This window comes from Sinocyclocheilus rhinocerous, unplaced genomic scaffold (genome assembly GCF_001515625.1).
Source record: "Sinocyclocheilus rhinocerous isolate Xijiao unplaced genomic scaffold, SAMN03320098_v1.1 scaffold1615, whole genome shotgun sequence".
Taxonomy (NCBI): domain Eukaryota; kingdom Metazoa; phylum Chordata; class Actinopteri; order Cypriniformes; family Cyprinidae; genus Sinocyclocheilus; species Sinocyclocheilus rhinocerous.
In genome coordinates, this window is record NW_015645292.1 from 438,023 (window position 1) to 464,207 (window position 26,185).

Here is a 26,185-nt window from a genome sequence, read left to right on the forward strand (position 1 = left end):
TCACGATGACTAGGCAGCTCGAAAGAGAGGGGCGAGGTCAGCAGAGCTCATTAACATTTAAAGAAAAATGCTACAAAAATGGCTTGATCTGAAAAGAGCTGCTTTTGACAGGGTAAAAAATTTGTTTTTTACACTACCATTGAGAAATTTTAACCAAACTATGTTACAGACTTTTCATTAAGACCCTAAAGAATCATATCAACTTGTGGAAAATGGGCATCCTATGACCCCTTTAAAATAAAGTGCTAACGAAAAACTTATTGGGAAAAAGCAGATAATTAAAAAATGCAAGATGTATAGGCTGATATGTTGCCACTAGTTGCCATGGTGTTGCTATGTGGTTGCTAGGATGTTCTGGCTGTTTCCTGGGATGTTGCTAAGCGATTTCAGTGACTACAGACCGGAATTCTGATTGAAGTTCTAAAGACACATTTTCGAAAACTCTTTTCTTCTTTTTAGAACCTTTTGTGGAGAATCTGGAGATCTTAGCTTCCACTCAGAGGTTCAAAAGGTTTACCATGTCTTTTCCCCTTTGTTTCCAGCGTTTGCGGAGCTGCAGACTGATATCCATGAGCTGACTCAGGATCTGGATGGAGCTGGAATCCCGTTCCTGGATTACTGTACTTACGCCATGAGAGTGCTTTTCCCGGGAATAGAGGACCATCCGGTGCTGAAGGAGATGGAGGTACGAGCCATGACGGATTTAACCTTTGGGCTGAACCGGACGAGATGATTGACGTGTTTCTCTGTCTCTCTCAGGTCCCAGCGAACATGGAGAAGGCTCTGACTCTGTTCGGCCAGCTCTTGAATAAGAAGCACTTTCTGCTGACGTTCATCCGGACGCTAGAGGCCCAGCGCTCGTTCTCCATGCGTGACCGCGGGAACGTGGCGTCCCTCATCATGAGCGCCCTGCAGGGCGAGATGGAGTACGCCACCGGTGTCCTGAAACAGCTCCTGTCTGACCTCATCGACAAGAACCTGGAGAGCAAGAACCACCCCAAACTCCTGCTGCGAAGGTACGCCGTGCTTCCCAACATCTAGTGGACCGCACTGCAAAAAATTATCATCTTCCTCAGTGTTTTAGTCTTGTTTTCCATTACAAATATCTAAACATTCAAGACACAAGCAAAATATATTAAGTAGGGCTGTCGATTAAGTTTGGGAAAAATAACACGTTAAAATGATTAACACACCACCCAGACCTGTCCGTCGATGAACGTGATGAAGCGTGATAGAAACAGTTACATGATCCCAAAATTCAAGATATGAGGGCAAAAAATGACCTTATATTTATAGCATATGATATAGATTAGCAGTGTCTCAAGCAAGAGCTGTTTTCCCCGAATATTTGCATTATTGATTTTATACAAAAGTTCAATAAACAGGAAGTTAATATTGTGTAAAATTTTAGACTCAATATTGTCAGTTTTTGCTCCGTTTCGCAAGCGAATATAGTTCCACTCAAAGCCGCAGGAGAACTGCTTTGCATCTCAGAGTAACACACCAGCAGTGTTTTGTTGCTGAATGAATCAGCTGTTTGAACGAATCGAGTGATTCAGTGACTCATTCATGAAGAGAGTCACTAGGCTTGTTTGAGATGCGCCTCGCCTCACCTGAAATGTAGGCAAGAGTAGGCGGCTGCAGTGAGGGGAGGAGTGAAATAAGCGCAGTCAAGACGGACAGTTCTGCACTGAGTGCCCTCTCGAAGTGGAACAGATACCTACGAGATCAAAGACAGATATCGCGTTATTCTCACTCACGTGCTGTGTTGCTTATAAACATGATATAATTTCAGTTCTGATACTTTTATATGAAAATAAATATGATGAACAAGACACTCAAAGTGCTTGCTATTTAATTCCATACGAAAGGTGTATTTCTCATCCATTTTTACTTTAATACAAACATGTATTTTAGATTTTTATAGAAATATGACAACAATCACATATCTCACACAGAGATCGCACTGTCATCGTGTTTGGGAACATTCATGCATAATTTAAATACATAATCACATGAAATCAGATAGAGTCACTAGCTTCATTTCTGAATGAATCAGCTGTTTGAACGAATCGAGTGAGTCAATGATTCAGTAACTCATTCATAAAGAGAGTCACTAGCTTCGTTTCTGAATGAATCAGCTGTTTGAACGAATCGAGTGAGTCAATGATCTGACTTTGAGAGTATCATTTCTTATTTGAAAAAAAAAATTCTTATATCAATATTCAATAAAAAAAAACTAATTTCCAATTTTACCATTATTTATGCCATGTTGATTCAAAATATTTGTTTTCTAAAGCTACTTTTTTTGTAGTATCTATTCAATTATTTTCTCATTTAACAATAATGACACACAATTGATGTGCGATCAATTTGCATCTAATTAGATTAATTAATCGGCACATCATGTAATTAACCAGATAAAAAAATTTCATCGCTTGACAACCCTAATATTAAGTCTTGCTTTCTGAAAAATGTATCAAGATGAAGTGTTTACACTTAAAATAAGAAAGAAAAAAAAAACTTAATTTAAAGGGAAAACAAGATTGGCAGATACGTTTCTTGTTTTAAGCATAAACTCACCATACATTTGTCAGAAAACAAGATTTAATATCTTATGTAATTTTGCCGCTTAAGTAAATATATCTTGGTTGAGGAATGTTTATATATCTGTGCTGGAAAACATGACAAATATTAAGTAAGAAAATCATTTGTTGCACTCTATTTACCTGATGTTCAACATTCCCACGTTGCACCTGGTGAGGACACAGTGTTAATAGAGAAGATGAAAAAGATGAGAATGAGTTTGACTTCTAGGGGTCACGTTTGCTCTCCCGTCACCGTGCTCGGCTTGCCCTTTCGTGTCCGTGGCTCTGTTTCTGTCAGATGGTGTTACACACCTGAGCACACACTCGTTCCCCGCGGAGCGCTGTGGGAGATGAAGCTCCTGGACGAGACGTGATGAGAGACTGAGGGGAGACGAGGAGTTGAGTTGATGACTTTACTCTAGAACATGCTGCTGTAATCTCTCGTCTCGCACATGTCACAGAAAACAAATCAGGCTTTTTGCATTTCAGTGTTTCATCTACAGTTCAGACTTTGGCTTTATTTACAACGAAAGTACAAAAACACATCCTCAGATCCGTTAGGATAAATCTAATAATAGCCTGTTAGGGGGCATTTTCCATTTGACTCCAAAATTAAAAGAAAAAAATATTTGCATAAAGAAAATGAGGCTTAGTTTAGGACTGTTAAAACTCGTTCTTATTATGACATTATTTGCATGACAATTAAGCATTTTTCATACTGATTATAGTAGAAATAGCTATAGGAAAGTGGTTTGTTTAATCAATTAATATACAAAAATATGATAATTCTATTCTGAGATATCTGTACCATTACAGTAATGAGAAATAGTTTAATTGTCATGAAAATAATCTCACTAGTGGTCCTTAATAGGCTTAATTTTCTTTAAACATTATATTTATTTTAATATAATATAATATTATAACACATTTATTTATCTGAATATTATAGCATACTTATTTTCTGTTTGTTATTGTATTATTACCCTAACCCATTATTTATTTATTTGTTTTGGTAATGTATTTACCCTTACCCTTTTATGTATTTGTTTGTTTGTTTGTTTGCCTTAACTTATTATTACTACATTTTTTGTCTTTATTTATTATGTTGTTAATGTATTTATTTACCCATATATATTTATTATTATTACTCTTGGTGGTATTTATTTATGTACCATAACTTGTTTATTATTATTATTATTATTATTATTATTATAAAATATGACCAGACATGTTTTTTTTTTTTTTTTTTGTGATTCATTCCTAAGCCATATTCAACAATATCTAAAAAATGACAGGTCTTTTCTGTCTGTTATAAGTGGACTGTACTGATCTCTCGTCTAGTTTGGCTGTAGAGTATTTTTTCTTCCTCTGTAGCTTCTCCGTTTCTGTCCCTCTCTCAAACATGACAGACCTCACCTGAAGATCAGTCAAATCTCAATATTTCACCCCTCCAGAAATGTTTCCAGCACAATATTCTCAGGTTTTTTAATAACTCCTCGCAGCGTGTCGTTCACGTCGAGCTCTCGTGGCTTATCATTTTCCTCTGCATCTGTCTTGGCGTCAGAACGAGTGAATAATTCAGCAGAGATGGTAAAAACAAACATATTTCACCAGATTCCTCGTCTACGCCTCCTCTCGCACGCCGTGAGCAGATTAGCGCTAATAAGGTCCGTTAATTACCAAGCCGTGTAATTAGCCTCATTCCGAGGGACTTGTTTTGGAGGGTTGTTATTGTGCACCAGGTTTCTGTTTAATGACAGAAGATATGGAATATTTTAATTGGTGTTTTCTTAATGAAGTTTAGTTTGCTTTGCGCTCGGGTCCTTTGAAGGTTTGAAGGAATAATTCGGCCGTGGCACTTTGATGTCAAATGGGAGTTTAAGTCAACATCCCCCCCGAAAGATGTTGGTTATGGGAATGGTTTTTCTTGTTGTGAGGCTTGGGAAATGAGGGAATGAAGAAGCCTTCAAAGCATCTCTCTCTGCTCTTAAAGGTTTACCTCAGGGACTCCGGCACGCAAGTAAATAAATCCTTGACATTTATTTTTTACTCTTGTTTCCCCCTCAGGACGGAATCTGTGGCTGAGAAGATGCTAACAAACTGGTTTACTTTCCTCCTCTACAAGTTTCTTAAGGTGAGTGGAAGGAACTGTATAACTGTATTTATGTGTATCTTTTGCAGTTTTACTCACTATGTGGTTCCCCTGCTAACAAAAAATAGGTTTGCTGGTCTTCCACTGGACTGGTTTACTGGTTTCAGAGAGGTTTTGTCACATGCTCTATTTATATTATGTATGACACAATAATATTTATGCAATTTCAGTGCATTTATTTACATGTATATATTTACACACTACCGTTTTATTGATCAAGGATGCATTAAATTGATCAGAAGTGACAGTAAAGACATTTATAATGTTACAAAAGATTCTATTTAAAATAAATGCTGTTCTTTTGAACTTTCTATTCATCTGCGAATCCTGAAAAATAAAATGTATAACCGTTTCCACAAAAATATTGTGCAGCACAACTGTTTTCAACATTGATAATAATCAGAAATGTTTCTTGAGCAGCAAATCAGCATATTAGAATGATTTCTGAAGATCATGTGACACTGAAGACTGGAGTAATGATGCTGAAAATACAGCTTTGATCACAGAAATAAATTATTTTAGCAGATATTCACATAGAAAACAGCTTTTTAAAATTGTAATAATATTTCACAATATTACTGTTTTTACTGTATTTTTTGTATCAAATCAATCCATCCTTAGTGAGCAAAAGAGACTTCTTTCAAAAACATTTAAAAGTCTTACTGACCCCAAACTTTTGAATTGTTTTGTAGGTTTTTTTTGAAAATGTGGTTAAATTGTAGTCTTTTTGTTTTTAATTTTGATATTTGCATCAACTGTTATTTTTGTCAACTAAAATGATATACCATTACAGTAAAATTAACTAAAACTAATGAGTATGACACTACAAAATATTGACCAAATGTAAAGGAAATTTTCATCAACGGACAAAGACGTTGACTAAACCATAACTGAAGCCAGTAAACCACTTCAGGCGGGTTTAAGCTGTTTTTCAGGTCATGAGTGAATTAATAAATGCAATAGTTTTTGATTGCATATTTAAGGTCCAGACACTCTCTGTGCACGTGATCATGTTGCTGTTGAATTATTATTTCACCTTGAGTTTGTTTGTGATTCAGATACAAGATAGACAGATGTACTTTATCGTTCCAGCAGGGGAAGTTCATTATTACAATCTTTAAGAACCTGCATTAATATAAAGCGCTTCCATAAACACACTGGAGTGAGGGGCGTTGAGTGTGTGTGTGTGTGTCGTCTCCTGCTGCTCATTAACAGCTGTGTGTTTAATTATTCCCTGTGCTAATGAGCCCAGCGTGGCAGGGCCGGCATATGGATGGGCCGCTACGGATTCCAGTGAGGGACACGGGACACAACAAACATCCAGCAGGAGTCACACACGGCTGTTTGTCATTGTGTTTTCACCTGAGAGCGCGAGCGCCGCTGGTTAAAGTTGTCTTATACAGTTTAATTACTTTGGGTAATTAGCCATGAGCCTTAAAGAAACGGCTTTTGCGACGCATTCAACTTTAATAATGTGGCATATCGTCAAGCTGGTTCCTGAACACGCCCCCCCTTCTGCCATTGGTCAGTTAAACCAATAGCCCCGCCCACAAACACTAACCATTGGTTGAATCAGCTGTGCTAATGTTTTGAAAGCAGCAGTACACATTTTTTTTCTCTTCTGCATGTTAAGCTGAGACATGAGGATATTTGAACCATTATAAAAACACAAAATTTGATTTCATTTTAAAGCCGAGTGCACTGATCTTGTGGTGTTTTGCACTCTCATTTGTGCACATTTGCTTCAGACAACAGAGACACACTCTCAGGAGACAGACGGAGTGATAGAAGGAAGATGATGATCAAATTAGTGAGACGGAGACGAGAAGAGCAGCAGTTGTGAATGATGAAAGCCAGAGAATGTGTGTAGGAGGAAGAGACTGAGCCAAACGCGGAGAGAGAGGCGTGTGATTGGCTGTTTGACATGTATCACGCTCTGAAGTGTTTCTCCAGCTCTCTCCTCCACAGTTATTAGCCTTCTATTAACCCTCCATCGCTCGTCTGGTCGCCTCGGGTCTGTTCATGCGCCCGCCACTCATTTCCACGTCTAAACGGATGCTTTTATATGGCTGGTGCTCCTGGGAGGCGCAGGAGTTCTCTGTGTTTTGTCGTATTTATTTTTGTAGGAGTTGCACATTAGATCTTCAGGATATTACAGCGGTAATAAACTCCTCTCTAAACTTTGAAAGGAGCCATTTGATTTTATTTTCACACTCGTTCAAGAACTAATGCTGTGTTTTACTCTGTAAGTGACCAAAAAGGTACAGTCTGTTTTGATAGAAAAATGTGTTAACTCAGACTAATTATTGTAAGGTTACTTTTTAGCAACAATTAAAAAAAAAAAATCTAATTTAAATAATAAAATAATTATTAATTTCTAATTTAATTTATTCTAAATAAGTAAACTTCATAAGTAAATGGAATGAAATTAAAATAGTCTAACAAAAACAGATGAGTCCTGCACACTGCTATAGCTTGCAAATCATTTTTAATACATTTTGCATGCAACCTTCATCAGGCATTGTTTTATAAATAAAATAAAATCCTTTTTTTTTTCAGCTGAAATTCATTGATACACAGCAGCTTATACTTTGCTTGGTTTATTTTAGATCAGTCAAATTGTAACAGTAAAATTATTTTACATAATGTCAGTATTGATCAGTATATGATCAGAAACCAAATACGAAGGCCAAACATAAATATGATGGTAAGAGAGCAGAAACATCTCTGATATAATGACCAGGCATTATTAAAATTAGATTTTTTAAATTTTGATTATTATTATTAGTGTGATGGGTGAACAGGAAAGTAAAGTGGCTGGAGTAGATGTGCAACACATCAAAAATAAAAACGGGGCGTGACACCGCTAACAGTGGATGGCTTGTCTGTTTTGCACTCATTTCTTGGACACATGAGGTGGTTTTGAAAGCGGTGGAGTGCTGTGAAATGGGCAGAATGAAAGCGAGAGGGACGAGTAAAAATATATCCACAAGTGTCAATCATCGGGCAAAGTGGAGGAAATGACCACAATTGACAAAATTGGAAGAATAGGTGCTGCAGACACAGTTATCCAATGGTGGAAAACTTCCTCGATCACAGTATGGTGACACTTCAGTTATAACGGCCCCCAGGACCAGAAATTGGTGTCATTTGGGACACATCCCCAGATTGTCCTGCTGTCCACATTGTGTTTGAGAGTCATAGGCCACACCTAAACATTTAATTAGCTCAAACCTGTCAAATGGGTTCAGAAATCAAATTTTTTTTTATAGGACAAACCCCAATTATCATGTACCTTGTGATGTATTTGAAGGTCTTTAAAGGGATTGTTCACCCGAAAATGAATAATTAAATACAAAAAAAAAATGTTTTGAAGAATGTTGGTAACCAAACAGTTGCTGGTAACCATTGAGTTCAGTAGTATTTTTTTTCCATATTTTGGAAGTCAATGGGGACCAAAAACTGTCTGGTTACCCACAGTTTTCAGAATATCTTCTTGTATGTTCAACAGAAGAGAGAAACTCATACAGATTTGGATCAACTTGAGGGAGAGAGTAAATGATGACCGAATTTTCATTTTTGGGTGAACTATCCCTTTAACTACAGAAGAGTTCATTAGGAAAAAGCTGTTGTTTCAAATGATTCAGAATATAAGGTTTGAAACCATTTCAGGCACATACAGTAGTTATTTTCACATAAATTGACACTTATTATAGTACCTCCTTCAATTCTCACAAAATGTAAAAATCGCATGCCATGTAAATCCCATGATGATCGGCCGTACGCTATTGATATCACTGCTGTGTGAAACTCAAAATGCCGCCTTCCAGGGATGAAATGGAGAAAATGAAGCATTAATTTACCCCATACAGCCCTGATTTAGAAGCAAAAACAAGAATTGGCTTGTTACAGCTCCTCCTAGAGTCAGACGTGTGTGTGTGCATGAGTTATGGGTGTGGATTTGGGGATGTTTTAGGACATGAATATTTTCTGTGGTATAAATATACATGTGCTTGCATTGAGTATGTGTTCACGTGTTATTCTGAAGTCTAATCTCATTTTATCTCTTCTATCTGTCCTGTGTGTGTGTGTGTGTGTTCAGGAGTGTGCAGGTGAGCCTCTCTTCATGCTGTATTGTGCTATAAAGCAGCAGATGGAAAAAGGGCCGATAGACGCCATCACCGGAGAGGCCAGATACTCGCTCAGCGAGGACAAACTCATCCGACAACAGATCGACTACAAAACACTGGTCAGTTCCGACTCAAAATCAAACACACTTCAAACAAAAGTCAGAAACACACTTCTTTGTATTGCATCTTGTCATAGTTATCTGTATTGCATGGAAGCCCCTTTTCCACCACTGAATAAAAAATTGCGACTTTTTATCTTTTTATCGCAATTCCGACTTTTTTTCCTTGCAATTGCGAATTTATATCTCGCAACTCTGAGAAAAAAAGTCCAAATTGTGAGATAAAAAGTCACAATTACCTTTTGATTTTTATTCAGCGGTGGAAACGGGCTTCCATAGTATTGCTTGTTATAAGTGTTAAAAACTATCATTTTATTCCGCTAAGTTTGATTTGTTTTCTGCAGACAGAGTGTATGTGATTTATGTAAGTGGGAAGGCCTTTTAATACTCTTCAATGTGTTTCTCTGCTCTGCAGACGCTGCACTGCATTAACCCAGAGAATGAGAACGCAGCCGAGGTCACCGTCAAGTGCCTGAACTGCGACACCATCACGCAGGTCAAAGAGAAGCTGCTGGACGCCGTCTTTAAAGGCACTCCGAACTCGCAGCGGCCCAAAGTCGGAGACATGGACCTCGGTACGAAAATGATGAATGCTGGAAAACCAAGCTGTGGTTTATTGTGGTTACAGTGTGGTCTAACAACTGGAGCAAGATGTTTGACCTTAACCCCACCAGCTGGAAATCACCACAAATAACCAACTAGAAATAGTTTTTACAGTAGCTGTATTTTTACCCCAGGTTGCTCAGACGGCTGATTTTGATGTGTGTTTTCTCTGATCAGAGTGGCGTCAGGGTCGCATGGCTCGTATCATTCTCCAGGACGAGGACGTCACCACTAAGATCGACAACGACTGGAAGCGTCTCAACACACTGGCACACTATCAGGTAACCGCAGTAGCCTCTCCGCATCCTCTGCGAGGTTGCTATGGCAATACCTCTACACCCCGCTGCCCAGTAACCATGGCAACCCCTCAGAAAGTTACTAGGTAACAATTGAAGCATAGCGCACAAGCAGGTAACCATAGCAACACTTCACAAAATACAACCACAAAAGCTGCGTTGGTCAGTAGAGATGCATTGATATAGATGTTTTGATTGATATTGATATTTTTATATTATTGCTGATATGATGACCGAAATAAGTCTGTTTTCACAAAAAAAAAAAGTCTGGTTTTTTTTTTTTTTTTTACAAATATAGAAATTTAACATTTAAAAATTTTTATATTTTCATGCTTACAAAATTGTAATTTTACAAATAGATTTCCGCATGCTCATGTTCATTTTTACAAAATTACAGTTTTAACAATTTATTTAGAATTTATGGCTGATAACTGATATGATGACTGAAGTTATAAGTACATGCTCACAAAAAATTTAGAATCTAGAATTTAATGTATACCTTAATAAATGTACAAGTTTACATTTAAGAATTTTATATTTTTATGTTTACAAAATAGTAATTTTACAAAATAGAATTGTACGCTTTTGTATTTACAAACTTAGTTTTACAATATAGAATTTATTTCGAATTTACGGCTGATAACTGATTATGAAGATTGTAATTCTGAGCTGACAAAAAGTTCTAGAAATTAGAATCTAGAATTTTGCATGTTTGTGTTTACAAATGTACAAGTTTACAGTGAAGAATTTTACATTTTCATTTTTACAAAATTGTAGTTTTATAAGATAGATTTGTACATTGTGTCATGACAAAATTATAGTTTTGCAATATAGAACTTTAGAATTAAAGGCTGGTAACTGATATGATGATGGAAATTATAACTTAGCACAGCTGTAGAATTTGAGAATCTAGAATTTTACAATTATCCTTACATTGAAGAATTTTACTTTTTCATGTTTACAAAGATTTTTTTACAATATAGAATGTTTTACATTATAGAATTGAACCAATATCCACAAACTGTAATTTTGCAAGATAGATTTTTACATGTTTGTCTTTACAAAATTAGAGTTTTATATTATGGAATTTGCATGTAAATCTTCTGTTTTCAGTAGCTTGACTAGATTGATGCCCGTAATTAAAAATGCTTATATTGTCTGATTCTGATTGTCTCCTGTACTTGTAGCAGTAATAGACAGTGTCAGTGTCAATCTGTCTGTCGTCTAGGTAACAGACGGGTCAGCGATCGCATTGGTTCCCAAGCAGAACTCCGCCTACAACATCTCCAACTCCTCAACGTTCACCAAATCCCTGAGCAGATACGGTGAGCGAGAGAGAGAGAGAGGAATACAACTGTGCAGTATAAAATCAGAGCATGAAATACTGTATCCCATAATGCAGTGGATCAAACTTGACCTTCTATTGCCAGTGTATTGCCATCTATTGCCATATACATATATATATATATATGTATGTTCAGTTAAGCACATCTTTTTATTTCAATTTTAGTAATTTTACTACTTAAGCTTATTTATTACATTTAGTTGCCAAGTCAACATTCCATTGCCAGTGTAACAAACTGGAATTAATCAACATACAATTTTAATGTTTGAAAGTTTGTACACAGAAATGAATAAAAATGGCAACAAAAAAAAAATTATTATTATTATTCCACATGTTCAAAAAAAAAGAAAAGAAGCTAGTATACAGAATATACCATGCAGTATGCAGTAACCATTACTATAGTAGTCTGTTTCGTTCCAAACATAGCCTTTCTGTCTTTTTCTGTCTGTTTCTCTTTGGCGTGCGCTTGTGTTGTTGTTGTGTATCCTAATGCTCTCTTCCTCAGACAGAATGGAAATGATGGATATGAAATCCAAAATCTGTGTTTGTCAGTGAGGGAGGAAGAGAGCGAAACTGTTTTACAGTCCAGTTTTGAGATATCACTAGATAATATAATCACTGGGTGTCTCTTAATAGTAAATTTGACTCTTAATTATAATCTTTCTCACATCCTCTTTTCAGTTTTCTTCAGTATTACAGTTTGTTTGCATACATTTTCCCCCAAATTCTCATGAAGTTATAATGAAAGGTATTTCTGTTCAGTTCTCCCACGGTTCTCAACCCTGAATCTGCTTTAGAGTAATCTAAAACACACTTTAAGATCCTAGCAAACAGCAAGCCGTCCTCTTTGTGTCCACAGAGAGCATGCTGAGAACGGCCAGCAGTCCAGACAGCCTTCGCTCGCGGACGCCCATGATCACGCCAGACCTGGAGAGCGGCACCAAACTCTGGCACCTGGTGAAGAACCATGACCATCCGGACCAGAGGGAGGGCGACCGCGGCAGCAAGATGGTCTCTGAGATCTACCTGACGCGTCTGCTGGCTACCAAGGTAAGGAGAGAGACGCCTGATATCAAAGCTACCTTGAAAAACCTAAAGCAGTGTATGCTTAATTTACAAAATACTTGATAAAAAGGAGATTAAGCATGTTCAAGATAATAGATAACATCATTTAAAAATCATGGTTGATAATACTTGTCATTCGTTTATCACACTGCAAAATAGAAGGCTGAGTCAGGCGCATTGCATTGTGGGATACAGTGTCTTCTGCATGTGCTTTGTTGTATACTGCTAATGTAGTAGATCATCTGGGTATTTGTGCATACTGAGTACTTACTGCATATGTCTATGTAGTATGTAGTATGCCATTCTGAATATACTCATGCATCATTTTAGTATCATTTATACACTAATATAGTACTTATTAATATTTTGAATTTGTTTCATGTTTATATTTTCAGTTTATATATATATATATATATATATAAATATATTATTATTTTAGTTGAAGTTTTAGTCATTTTTTTATGTGGTTTTGCATTTTTTGAATACTTTTGTCATTAAGTTTTTCTTATTTCTCGTTTTATTATTTTATACATTAAAGCTGCATTTCTAAAAATACAAATTTTTTTGTTGCTTAGTACACTTGCTTAGTACACCTACTTAAAATTTATTTTGGTTAGTTGACAATGCAATATTTATTATTTCCATTTATTTATTTATTTATCAAGTTTTCATCTAATATTTATTTGAATTTTCAGCTTTATTTCACTGAACAAAAACAATTTTTGATAACACTTTATTTTAAGGTGTCCGTGTTACACATGTTACATGTACTTACTATTATAATAACAATTAATTATGCATAATTACATGCAAGTAACCCAAAGCCAAACCCTAATCCTAACCTTAGTTAGGATGTACATGTAGTAAATTAATATTACTCAGTACTTACATGTATAATTACACTGTAACAAGGACACCTTAAAATAGTGTAACCCAATTTTTAATAATAGTTTGATATTTTTACTAATATTTAAAATTTTAGTAAACAATATCAACACTGTCACATAGTTACTTTTAATCAGAGCAAATCATTTTTTTTTACTACATTGTCCTGATGTATTTCTCAGGCAGGAGTGTTTAGTATGAGTACGGTGAAATCTGTCGCTAATATTCTCCGTCTTGACAAACACACACACACTGGAACTAATTGCCTCACTTTTGAAGCACATGTCTGATTTTCTCAGCTGATGTCCTCAGACGGTTAGTGTTGACCTTTGTGTGTGAATGACTAGTTGCTCGTTAACATTTACCAGTGCTCCCACTCTCATGGAGAACTGTATCTTAATTAGACCAGTGACCTTTGCTTATTGAGCGGTTTGGGAAAAACTAGCTCTTTATCCATCCTGTGCTCCGTCTCCGTCTGACACTACACAGATATCTGGGCTCAAACCTGCTGCCTTTCCCTGCAAATATATAGTGTTCATGTGATGAGCACATGCATCTGAACCTACAGCAGTTCGCTTGAGACATTTAAAAAAGCCTGAATGTCACTGCATTATGTAACAGTGTCTCTACATGGGCATCAAACTCTGCAAAAAACTAGTCTAGTTTCTAGGACAAACATCTAAACATCCTTAAATCAATACTAAAGCAAAACCACATAAAATATGTGACCCTGGAGCACAAAAGCAGTCTTAAGTCGCTGGGGTATATTTGTAGCAATAGCCAAAAATACATTGTATGGGTCAAAATTATAGATTTTTCTTTTATGCCAAAAATCATTAGGATATTAAGTAAAGATCATGTTCCATGAAGATATTTTGTAAATGTCCTACCGTAAATATATCAAAACTTAATTTTTGATTAGTAATATGCATAGCTAAGAACTTCATTTGGACAACTTTAAAGATGATTTTCTCAATATTTTGATTTTTTTTGCACCCTCAGATTCCAGATTTTCAAATAGTTGTATCTCGGCCAAATATTGTCCTATCATAACAAACCATACATCAATGGGAAGCTTATTAATTCAGCTTTCAGATGATGCATAAATCTCAATTTCAAAAAATTGACCCTTATGACTGGTTTTGTGGTCCAGGGTCACATATTAGATATTAGCTCTTGCTTTCTGAAAAATTAATCAAAATGAAGTGAGTTTAGGTCACTTTGCTGCCTAAGTAAATGTATCTTGATTTAAGATTTGGATATTTGTACTGGAGAACAAGACAAAAATACTAAAGCAAGTGTATATTTACAGTATATTCACAGTCATTTTTGCTTGCAATATAAAATTAAGCGTTGTGGACATTGCAGTGATATTACAATTAGTTTCTTAAAGAAAAAGTTTTGCATTAAGATGTTTTAATAGCATCTCTGATTTATACTTTAGTAGCATTAGTTGAGTTGGTAGGTTTCATTCATTTTTATGAATCCGTTCAGATTGTTTGCATGAATCTATGCATCTAATGTATGGCATAAAAATTTCTGGGACTTTTCATTATTATTTTTTTGAGAAAATGCATTCTGTAAATATTTCTGTTTATCACTATGTCTTGTTATAATGGTGCAATGATTAAATATTATGCCTCAGTTTATTTACAGTGTAAAACATGCCTTGATTGACTGACTCGTCTCTCACAGGGGACACTGCAGAAGTTTGTAGACGACCTGTTTGAGACCATCTTCAGTACGGCCCACCGGGGCAGCGCGCTTCCTCTGGCCATCAAATACATGTTTGACTTCTTAGACGAGCAGGCCGACAGACACATGATATCAGACCCCGACGTCAGACACACGTGGAAGAGCAACTGGTGAGTTTGTGTGCGTCTCGAAATCGAGGAGTGCATTAAAGCATGCATGCTCCCTCTGTTGGTGTTTGAACGCCATTCCTCTTTGTCTGCAGCTTGCCGTTGAGGTTCTGGGTGAACGTGATCAAGAACCCTCAGTTTGTGTTCGACATTCATAAGAACAGCATTACAGACGCGTGTCTGTCCGTCGTGGCTCAGACCTTCATGGACTCCTGCTCCACGTCAGAACACAAGCTGGGCAAAGACTCGCCCTCCAACAAGCTGCTCTACGCTAAAGACATCCCCAACTACAAGAACTGGGTGGAGAGGTACGGCACGGAGACAATTTCACTGGTTTTTTGGTTTACACTCGAAAAACTGCATGCTGTTAGCTGCATCTACTGTGTTGGATGATATATCACATCCTCGTAACATATATTTGCAATGTATTGTGGATGATTTTGCACTTTTTATCTGAGCAAGTTTCATAAAGAACATGCCATTAGACTAGTTTTGCATTAAAACACGTTTTAATAGTGTCTCTAATTTATATTTAAAAAAAAGCATTAGTTGAGTTGGTTTGATTCTTTTACATTAATAAGTTCAAATTGTCTGTTTGCATGAATCAGTTGATCTTTTAGACAATATATGGAATCACTCAATGTTCACAGAGGTCTCTGTGGGGAATTTTTCATGTATTAGAATAAATTTTTTCTGAAGAAATATTTCTGTTTATCACTATGTATTTTATATTGCAACAATGATTAAATATTATGCATTTCATTTAATGGCTTAAAAATAGTGTAAAAAATGCCTTGATTATTAGATTTTACATTTAAATAGTTTGCATGTTGAATATCATCAAAAATATGTAGATATAGTTGTTTTACACTTCTGTTCAAAGGTTTGGGGTTGGTTCTGCTCACCAAGGCAGCATTTATTTAATTTAAAAAAATGTGAAATATTATTAGAATTTAAAACAGCTGTTTTCTATGTGAATATCTGTTAAACTGTAATTTATTTCTGTGATGCGCAGCTGAATTTTCAGCATCATTACTCCAGTCTTCAGTGTCACATGATCTTCAGAAATCATTCTAATATGCTGATTTGCTGCTCAAGAAACATTTCTGATTATTATCAATGTTGAAAACAGTTGTGCTGCACAATATTCAATTTGTGATACATTATCATTCAGATGTTTGGGCTCAGTGAGAAATTGATACTTTTATTCATCAAGCCTGATTCACTTTATTTTTCAGGATTCACAGATGAATAGAAAGTTCAAAAGAACAGCATTTATTTGAAATAGAAATCTTTTGCAACATTATAAATGTGTTTACTGGCACTTTTGAATTTAATTCAAATGAAAAAAAATCATAATGACCCCAAACTTTTTAAATGGTTTATTCAGAAACCATTGTTTTTGGTGCTAGAGAACATTATAATTGTACATCTAGCAAATTAAATGCTATATAGTGTAAGATATGAAATCTTCAGCGCTTCAGTGTGAAGGGTGTGTGAGTTAAAGCAGACATCTGGATTGATATGTTTGATCTGCTGATGGCTGTAAATCTGTGTGTGTGTTATGCAGGTATTACTCTGATATCTCGCGGATGCCTGCGATCAGTGATCAGGACATGAGCGCGTATCTGGCCGAACAGTCGCGTCTGCATTTAAAGCAGTTCAACAGTATGAGCGCGCTGCACGAAATCTTCTCCTACATCACCAAATACAAGGACGAGGTGAGAACCGAACGCAGCTCAGGCCTCAGAACGCTCTCCGTCTGCCGTGTCACTGAATTCACTGGGTTTTCTCGTTCTGTGTAGATCCTGTCGGCGCTGGAGAGGGATGAACAGTCGCGCCGCCAGAAACTGAGGGTTAAACTGGAGCAGGTGATCGACACGATGGCTCTTTCCAGCTGATCGGGACTGGAAGCCTCCGTGTGTGTTTATACACCAGGACAAAGCCACAACGCTGAATGTAGGTGGTGTAGATTTTGCGTTGTTGGACAAAGACGCTCTTTCCTGTTTTGAAGAGACAATGAGGACGTTTGGGACCTCTGATGAAGTCATGTGACCGTGTCACGAGCCAATGATCGCGACGGATCAAAGGACACTCTAATCTGATTGCGTGTTTACTATGTTTATTATTTTGTACAAATGTTATCGACTCTCCGCTCTCTTTGCCACTTGTGTTTCTGCTGAATTTTGCACAGTTTACAGAATCAACGAGCAACTGCCTCCATCTCATGCACACAAAGTTGACATTACACAAATGATAAAAAGAAGGAAAAAAATAACAAAAAATATGAATAAAAATCTTGTCCTGTGCCATGTTTTATTTGAATGTTGTTTAATGCAAAAAAAAAGGTTTGTGAAGTAGGAATGTGCTCTGATTGAAAAAAAATTATGACAGGAGAAATATTTCATCCAAAAATGACACGTTTTTAATTTTGACTGAACTGTTTCTTTAAAGCAGAGCTTTAATTACGGGTTCATCAGATGCTCCTCTTGATTTTAGCTAAATCAGCTCACTCCACCATGTGCGCTCAGATCATTAAACGCGTTCGTCCTCCTCGTCTTTCAGCAGAAATCACTACGTTTAGTGAGACTGAGCTGAAATAAATGAATGAAAAGGAGGCAGAGTGAATTGTTTCAGATGCATGAGTCAGTGTTTCTGCGGCGTGTCGATACGCTCATTCATCAGTCCTCCACCCTCCGTGATCAGAAAAGAGAACTGGGCTTTTGTTTTTAATGAGATGGGCCTGATTGATTCGGACTGATCCATCGCTCTGCTTTCACTGATCTCTTTAAGAGGAGACGTCTCGTTTGTCAAACTCTTTTTGTTTTGATCTGTTTGTTTCCTCTTGAACCTGTGAGTCGTCGTTTATGAGCGAATGTTTTAGTGCTTCATAAAGTGGTACGAAGTATAAAATGGACAGAGACAAAAACAACAACAGTATCAGTGAGGAAATATCATTCTAGTTTCTCTATTTTTTTTTAATCGATCTTCCATGTTCTCAATGAGTCTTTTCCGAAGTTTTTGGCCAGTTTCTCGCATCAGATTTAACTCAAAGAGCCTGTGAGATCAACATGTCTATTAGATTTCAGTGCATCATATGCTGGTCTTCTCCTAAAAATGAACAAATTAAATTTTAGCTGGTTTACTTTTAGCATTTAAAAATTGCAGCGTTTTTCTTCCAGGAAACCAGTACAAAAATATTGATGATCTTGCTATAAACTACAACAAAAATGGCTAAATTAAAAAGCTATTAACTGTTTTGTAAAGTAATGAGATGGATTATTAATTGGTTAATTGATTAATTGGAAATATGACAGCAAAGGGAAACCGTACTCATCAGGCCTTTTCATGGGGTCTCTAAGGCTTATTTTACTAAAATATCAAATTAAAGTCCTGTTTATACTAAGAATGATAACTATATTAGCATCCACACCAAAGGACAATAATATTGCATATTTTAAATGTGCACTGCTGTTATGTTTTGTGAATAAAATTGCAGTTCTATTTTGCAGTGATTTTGATTTGCTTTGATTTTTATTGTTCATCAGCTATAAAAATAAATTTGTCTGAAAGTGATTCCAAATAAATATTTCCTTGTAATGTGGACTCTGCTAAAACATTGTGGTTAAAGTTATCATTCTTGGTGTGAACCGGTTTAATGGTTGTACTGTAACTAAAGTAAAGCTCTGCTCTGATAGTGAGGTCAAAGGCAGGTAGTCAGGTGGCATCATCCTCATCCTCAGTGACAACATTCAGTTTTACCCGGAGACAAAAAGAAGAAAAACAGACTTTATATTAACACTGAAGTTTCAACTTTGTTGGTTTGGCTTTCTTCCTGCTCGACTGGTTTGTTTTGACAGATATTACGATCTGATCTACATAATCTTCATGCAATAACCTTGTGCTGTCAGTGGGTTGGTGCATGTCTTCACTTTGCACAATCAATCCTGTATCGGTTGATTTCGACTGATGGAGGTCGTGTTGGTGTTTATGGTCAGTGTAACTGCAGCGGACGGCCCGTTGACCTTCTAATCAGTCTGGTTTGACGTCACATGCTTTAAAATGAGTTCCAAACATCTCAGGATCTTCCTTCCGCTCTTGAGTTTGTCTCTCGACCAGAGACTGGACTCACTGGTGATGTTCTGGACGTTTGGGTTGCGGTTCTTCCCAGGGACTTTCAGTGTTTACACCCAACTTTCAAATCACATGTACAAAAAAAAAAAAATTGTGTTTTAATTTATTTATATTTTGATCCTGTTGTTGTGTTTCTTGGATTGAAATGTGTCTAAACTGGTGCTTTTGGAGTGTTCTCTGCTTTCCTTTCATACATTGCTGTAATAGCTTCTACAATTTTCATGAATCTGCTCTTTAACTCAAGATCTCTGTGAAGGTCCGCGTTGATAACACGCAATAATACTGCGGCACAGATACGAAAGCTCTCGTGTCTAACCTCATCCCTCTTTTTCTTTGTTTCTTTCCAGTAATTTCTAAAAAATAATAATGAAGTATCTGTCCTTCAGACCAGAAAAAAAAGATGCAGAGATGAAGCAAGATAGTTTGTGTTGTTGGTGAAACTGAAATAACAAAAGACATTTGAACAATTATGATTCAGGACTCAGACTGTCACTGGTTTCTATTCATGTGTAAATATGTTTTTTTTTTTTTTGGCAGATTTACTACTTGTAAATAAATAAGCATCAAGGAGAAATTAAACATGTTTTGCTAAAACCTCTGGTGATCTTCATTCTGTTTTCAAATATGTAAAATCACAGCAGAAATCATGCACGATCTGGAATATTGACTCACAATGGTGTCATAGACTAAAATATGATTTTTTTTTATTATTATTATTTTTGGGATGGTATAATTTGGTGACTTTTGTGATTAGAAAAGGTTGGCCTTAAGAAGTGGTCACACTTGTACTGTTAGCCGTCAAAAAATATGAAAATACAGAGCATTTTTGGTGGATACATTCTACAAATCAGCCACAATACAAAAAAGCACCCAGCAATGAAGGGAATAAACTGTAAAACATCAAGTATATAAAAAAGACTCTTTTGATCTGGTGTGATTAATAATGCTAAAACTAACACTTCAAATCAACATAAAAAAAAAACTAAACTTTGAAAAAGTAGTCTAATCTAAATATCCAAATGCAAAACCTAATAAAATTGTCTAAAAATACTGTTCTCAGCAACTAGAGATAATAAATAGAGATAATGCATAATCATTTTATACTGTATATTTACTGTATATGTAGTACATCTAGTGTCTACACTGTAAAAATGATTTTGCAAAGTTGTAAATAAAGTTTTACTTCAAAATTTTGGACATTTTTTTATAACTATTTATATTTCTTTGTAGTTATTAAATTCAAAATCCAACACTAATCCTACTCCATTTGCACTGAATTAATTGAAAACCTTTTATAAAATGTTTTCCCTAATATTTTTAAGTGCTGATGAAATTCTTTCAAAATACTAAATATTAACGTTAAAAGATTTATAGATAGCCGAGTATATTCATTGGCACATTGCGTTTACATAATGATATGTCATTTGCAGCCATATCACCCTGTAGCCCAAGACTGGTTGCCCACTGAAGCTAAGCAGGGTTGAGCCTCGTCAGTACCTGGATTCCTTCGAAAAAGAGTGGGGGTGTAACCCTGGCATCCTGGGCAAATTCGCCCATTGGCCTCTGTCCATCATCATGGCCTCCTACTCATCCCCATATACTGATTGGCTTCTTCACTCTGTCTCCTCTCCACCAATAAGCTGGTGTGTGGTGGGCGTTCTGGCACAATATGGCTGCCGTCGCATCATCCAGGTGGATGCTGCACACTTTTGGTGGTTGAGGAGATTCCCTCCTTCCATGTAAAGTGCTTTGAGTACCCAGAAAAGCGCTATATAAATGTACGAATTATTCATTATTTGAATTGGTCTATCATGATTGGCTGATGCTTCAGGAGGGTCACGGCAAAGGGGTCAAAGTTGAAATTATTAGCATTTGGCGCGCAGTTCAACCGACGCCAGGAGTGAACGCTGGAAATCAGTGTTGGCAGATCGCGAAAAGCCCCTTTATGAAGCTCATTCATTACAGGACTTTCAAAGTGGTCGGATTATTGATGTTGTTTTTCACAATACAAAAATGTCTGCCGTCGCCGATGTCAGTTCCAGGCAGGTCTAGCATTAGATATTTAAACTACTATATGTCTCGGGCACCGCATCACATATTTGATAATTCAAAACATAAAGATCGTTTCTCACGTGAACGAGCACCGATTTGCCGCAGATTTGGGGCTTTTGTCGGTGGCGATCTCTATTAACTGCATTAGCGGAAAATCAGGGCTAAAATTGTGTAGTGTTTGGCTGCAAAACCTGCCAAATGCCTTCCAGACGTCAGCGACTCCAAAGACTATAGAATACCCAAGACGTGTCACTCGTATAGTTTTGAATGGGGGAAAAATGCAATACTCAATATGGCCGCTCTATCGAAGGAAGCCCCGCCTTCTGAGTAAAAGAGCCAATCGCTAATCGGTAAAGTCAGCGTGTCACTGCAGCTGCCATTAGAAGTCCCGGTTGCTATAGAAACAGTCAGCGTTCTGAGACGCGCGCTCAGGACTGCGCATGCACACTGACTGGTCTAGCCTGAAAAATAAGCTTTTTATAACGCTATTGGAGCAAAAGAAACAACATTGATGAGACAGTTGTTGTCAGATTTCATTGGTGATTTCAAATATGAAATTTAATCGTACGCTTGGCGAACAGTTTTGGAGAATTTGATGTTTCCCCATTCAAAGAGATAGGAGCTGCACTTACATGCCTGAGAGGCATTTCAAAGATGGCCGCCGAGTGACATGATTTGCCTTAAAGGGACTTGGCGACTCACCGGCACTTTGAAGACTCACACATTCTGAATCGTCAATCATGTGAACGCACCCCATTTAACTACTTAAATTTGGATCTGTTACACATTTTTTATTGGAATATAGCCCAACATTCACAAAGCTTCCCAATAAGCAGTCTTTTTACATTACATTCAGCTAGCTTTTAGACGTGACTTATTTCTGGTCTTGTGTGGGTGTAAGTGTGAAAAGCACGTTAGAACTAAGTTCTGTTAATTACAGAATTGCAGGTTTTGTGCCCGTCCCTCCGTCACCTCCAGCTCCAGCGGGACGCATCCCACCCGTCTCTGCTGCTCAGGTGAGGAGATCTCACAGGTGAGTGTGTGTCTGATGGAAACAGACCCAGGAGCTCCAGTCATGTGCCAGGCGACTCTGTGGGGTTCAGTCGCACCTGTTCTCCCTCACCTTGAGCCTGTCAAGAGTGATTCAGCTCTCCCTCAGAGTCACCGTTCACTTTAGGACCAGTGGAGCTTGGCATCAGTTACGTCGGTGTGCCTTTTTTTTTTTTTTTAACAAAAACAAAAAGACAATCTGCATTTATTGACAATTCAAAAGGCAATATTTGATTGGATTTTGTTTTGCATACTAGCAGACTTCTAAACTGAGCTGCATGTGAGGTTCAGACGGTGAAGCCGCTCTGGTCTGGGCTCACAGAGGTATAAATGTGGCGTCACTCTAATTTACATGCTCCACGCAGCCTGATCCCGCCTGGACAAAGAGAGCGCCACAGTCGGGCCGTATGTTCTTTGATTTTTCCGGTGTGTTAATCACGACCTCATGTCTCTGGCTTATGGTGATTCAGTCAGAGACACTCACACTCACTGACTCCGTTCAGAATGGAATACTAGCCTACTACTTGCGGAGTACTACAATTTATATTTTGTTTACAACCATTTTTTTTTAGATATGCATGTTCAGTGGTATGCAACATTGCTTGTGAGTGGTGTAAAGTTATCAACTTGAAAATATTAATGGCAGTTAATATTTAATTCAGTTTTCCATAGATGTTTTAATTTTGGTATTCTGGAAAAAAAAGATGTTAATAGTTTAAAGTCAACTTATTTACAGTTAAGTGCATTACATTTACATTGAATTTTCGATCTCAATGCAGTGAGTTTTTCATGCAAGCAGAAAATATCTATTTGGAAGTATTATTTTGAAGACCCCTTCCAAAAATAGTAGCTAATGTTTTAACAGATACCACAGTATTTTGGTTGTCACCATGATTATTGTTTTAAAAGCATGTAAATTGATGTTATTTTCCATAGTTTTGATCCTTACATAAACATGAACGTGGCTTCCTTTCTCAAATCCTTTCCTATAATTGCTGAACCTAAACTATGAAATATGAAAATTAAAAACAAACTGCAACTACTAAAAGCATTGCTGAAACTAAATTGAGATGTGAAGTACATTTGAAAATGGCCTTCAAATAACACATTTGAAGATATAAAACTGCCATAACCTTGATTAAAACTATGGTTACCATGGTAAGTTTTGTCTAACACTATCGTAGTGCACCCAAACAGCTGAACAAAACGCTTGTGAGTGCGTTTTGCTGTTCTCTTGGATTCACTGAAGACTGATTCAGAGAAAAGCTGGTGGCCAAACTGGCCTGTATCATGAATAATTCTGCTCACTTTGTCTTAGAGCTGCTTTAGCCACCGGCATCTTCCAGCACAATGTTTTAAGTCGTGCTGCCGGGAATCTTTGCTGCCTGCTGGAACGTCTTCTCTTTATTCTACCACTGAGTTTGCCTGCGTGTGACGGCTGGCTGGTACCCGAGCCAAGAGGAATGACATTGCACAAGGACACATCTTCTTATTCATGGACCCTGTGGCATTATCATGCATATTATACACTCTTTCTGTCTAACTATGCTGTGTGCATGCGTGTACTACATCACTTTGTGCTTAGTTTGGTGGTGGTCATTGCTCTGGTATCAGTAAATGCATCTGTCTACACAGATTTTCATTCAAAACATTTGATTTTTTTTTTTTCAATGCAAAGTTGAAGAGAGGAGCTTTTAATTTAATTTGGATAAATATAAGTCTGTGATGTAAAGATGCTCTGAGAGGAAATTAATGTCTTTGGCTTATATAAAGGCAGCATGCATTGCGTTTTTTCACATTTTCTGCTCTTGTTTTCTCTCTGCCTTTTCCTTTCCCTCGCTTCGACAGCTATCTTACAATGTCGTTTCCTTTACCTCCAATCAGGTCAAGCCCCAGAGGAGCAGCGTGTCTTTCTGTTGGTAGCAGTCAAGCCTCTCATCTGCACTGAAGGATGGAGGGGGTAGGATGGATTAACAGGAACCAGCGTTGTCAGCACAAGTAAAACAGACATGCACCTGTGAAAGCGGGTGATATCGGGCGATTCTGATGGTTTTATTTTAGATTTTATACATTTAAATGCAGTAAATTGAAGTGCACCATCATGGGTCAAATTAAATGTGAAAATACAACAACCACAAGTTTACTAGAAAACAAATTTCCACAGAATTCAAACACTGACATAGTTCTACACATGCCCTGCCTTTGTTGCATTTTTTTTTTCTTCATTATTTCACCTAACTTAGTAGCACAATAGACACTTTCTAACACAGCTTGCCATGTTTAAATCTATTCTGCAGGGTTTCCCCAAACCAGTGCAGAAAAGAAAACAGCTGAAACCTTACAGTAACTGATTTCAGCCTTTTTGTTAACTTTAACAATATGCTCTTTTTCCAATGCCATCCAAACTCGAACGCCCAAATTGGATGGCAGGCAGTGAGTGTTTCCAACTGGCTAAAAAAGGGAGGGCAGGCCCTTTTACTCTTGTGCTGTTTATTGCATTCACAGAGACATAAGGAGACATTTTGTGTGATTTCTTCCAAAGAACAAGGCCACTAAATATCAGTCTGGTTCTTCCATCAGGTCAGACTGACTGGCATCTATAAGTTCTAATGCAAAGGCATGTTGATGGCATTTTAATCTTTAGTAGTGCTGTAGTTGTAAGGGATGATGAGATGACACATGGATCCCGACTAATCTTAACTTGATGATCAGCACAAGTCTTGAGCAATATCTGAAATTTGTTCATTAGCACAAGCATTCTGTTCTTGTTCTTGTTGTCTCTCGTGGTTTCTCAGCCTCCAGCGTCTGAAGGTGTGCTGCTGTCCAGGGTGCTGAAGGTCTTTCCACCAACCCAATCCCACTCTAACTCTAGGCATCAAACTGATCTCTGTGGACTCTAGAGAAGCGTATTCATCTCTCAGAAATTATTTGTATCACCGTAAGTTGATGCCAAAAATCTTCAACACCAACTTAGTGGTATTCATGATGGTCTTGGAGTGCAGTGCATCATCCTGGATTGACTGTCTTGTTCTCTGGCATCATTTGCTCATGTTTGATGCCGTTATTGATTAGTTCGTACTCAACAGCACTAATTTTATCAACCTGCTACCTTGTAAATGTGACTTTATTTCCAGGTGGTCTGGTGCACTTTGACTCCTTGAAGTTGCATAAGGCTAGCCAATCAGATATAAACTATTTCATTTTTGTGAAATATGCATCAGAGAAGTGAACAGGCTGTGGGTGGTTCGTGGGCTGATGGGTCTAGATGGGTCTCAGGTGCTGGATGGCATAATCAAACACAATATTCTCATGGTCCCAGGCAGACCTTGCAGTCTGGCACCAAACAGTTCAGCTGTGCATTTCTATTACAGAAAGTTTTCTCCTCTTCAGTCAAGGGCGAATAACTTATGATGCGAATCTGTGTCCAATAGCGTGGCCCTTATTGGGGGGTAATTCTTTTTTTTTTTAAATGTTAACCTCTCACCCCCTCATTTGTTTCTCCAGTAGAAGTTTGTAATGTTTGCAAATGTTTTTAGTGGACGGGCACCTCTAAAGAGAGAGTTTAGAGGACTAAAGAAAATGGCATAAGTTGTATGGGCTGATTTTTGTGATGCTTTAATGGTGCTTTTTTGGTTGACAGCCTCAGTCCTTATTATGGAAACGAGCAGTATAACCTCTTGTGTTCCACAGAAGAAAGAATATCATACAAGTTTGGAATGACATGAGGATGAGTACATAATCATTTTTATTTATGCCTTTAAGTAACCTCATCCCTGCATAATGTTATTTTAGTGGTTTTCATCCATAACATCCATGTATTTCCCTCTCCTGAGTTGCACAACCTCTTAAAGCTGGACTTGCCAAAATCCAGTGCTGGGGAGCAGGCAGATTTTCTACACCAATA

At 37.2% G+C, this 26,185-nt stretch overlaps 1 protein-coding gene across 1 annotated transcript in view; it reads left to right on the forward strand.

Annotated features, from left to right (window-relative positions):
- The window catches only part of LOC107705867 (plexin-A1-like), a 117,023-nt gene extending 99,670 nt beyond the window's left edge, over positions 1 to 17,353 (forward strand). The window contains exons 21-32 of the mRNA XM_016509373.1: positions 460 to 685; positions 760 to 1,016; positions 4,656 to 4,722; positions 8,843 to 8,989; positions 9,405 to 9,564; positions 9,770 to 9,873; positions 11,117 to 11,213; positions 12,093 to 12,283; positions 14,879 to 15,048; positions 15,141 to 15,353; positions 16,616 to 16,766; positions 16,851 to 17,353. Coding sequence (XP_016364859.1) covers positions 460 to 685; positions 760 to 1,016; positions 4,656 to 4,722; positions 8,843 to 8,989; positions 9,405 to 9,564; positions 9,770 to 9,873; positions 11,117 to 11,213; positions 12,093 to 12,283; positions 14,879 to 15,048; positions 15,141 to 15,353; positions 16,616 to 16,766; positions 16,851 to 16,946 — 1,879 coding nt within the window. The 3' untranslated portion in view covers positions 16,947 to 17,353. The remainder of the gene's footprint in view (positions 1 to 459; positions 686 to 759; positions 1,017 to 4,655; positions 4,723 to 8,842; positions 8,990 to 9,404; positions 9,565 to 9,769; positions 9,874 to 11,116; positions 11,214 to 12,092; positions 12,284 to 14,878; positions 15,049 to 15,140; positions 15,354 to 16,615; positions 16,767 to 16,850) is intronic.
- The last annotated feature ends 8,832 nt before the right edge of the window (positions 17,354 to 26,185 follow it).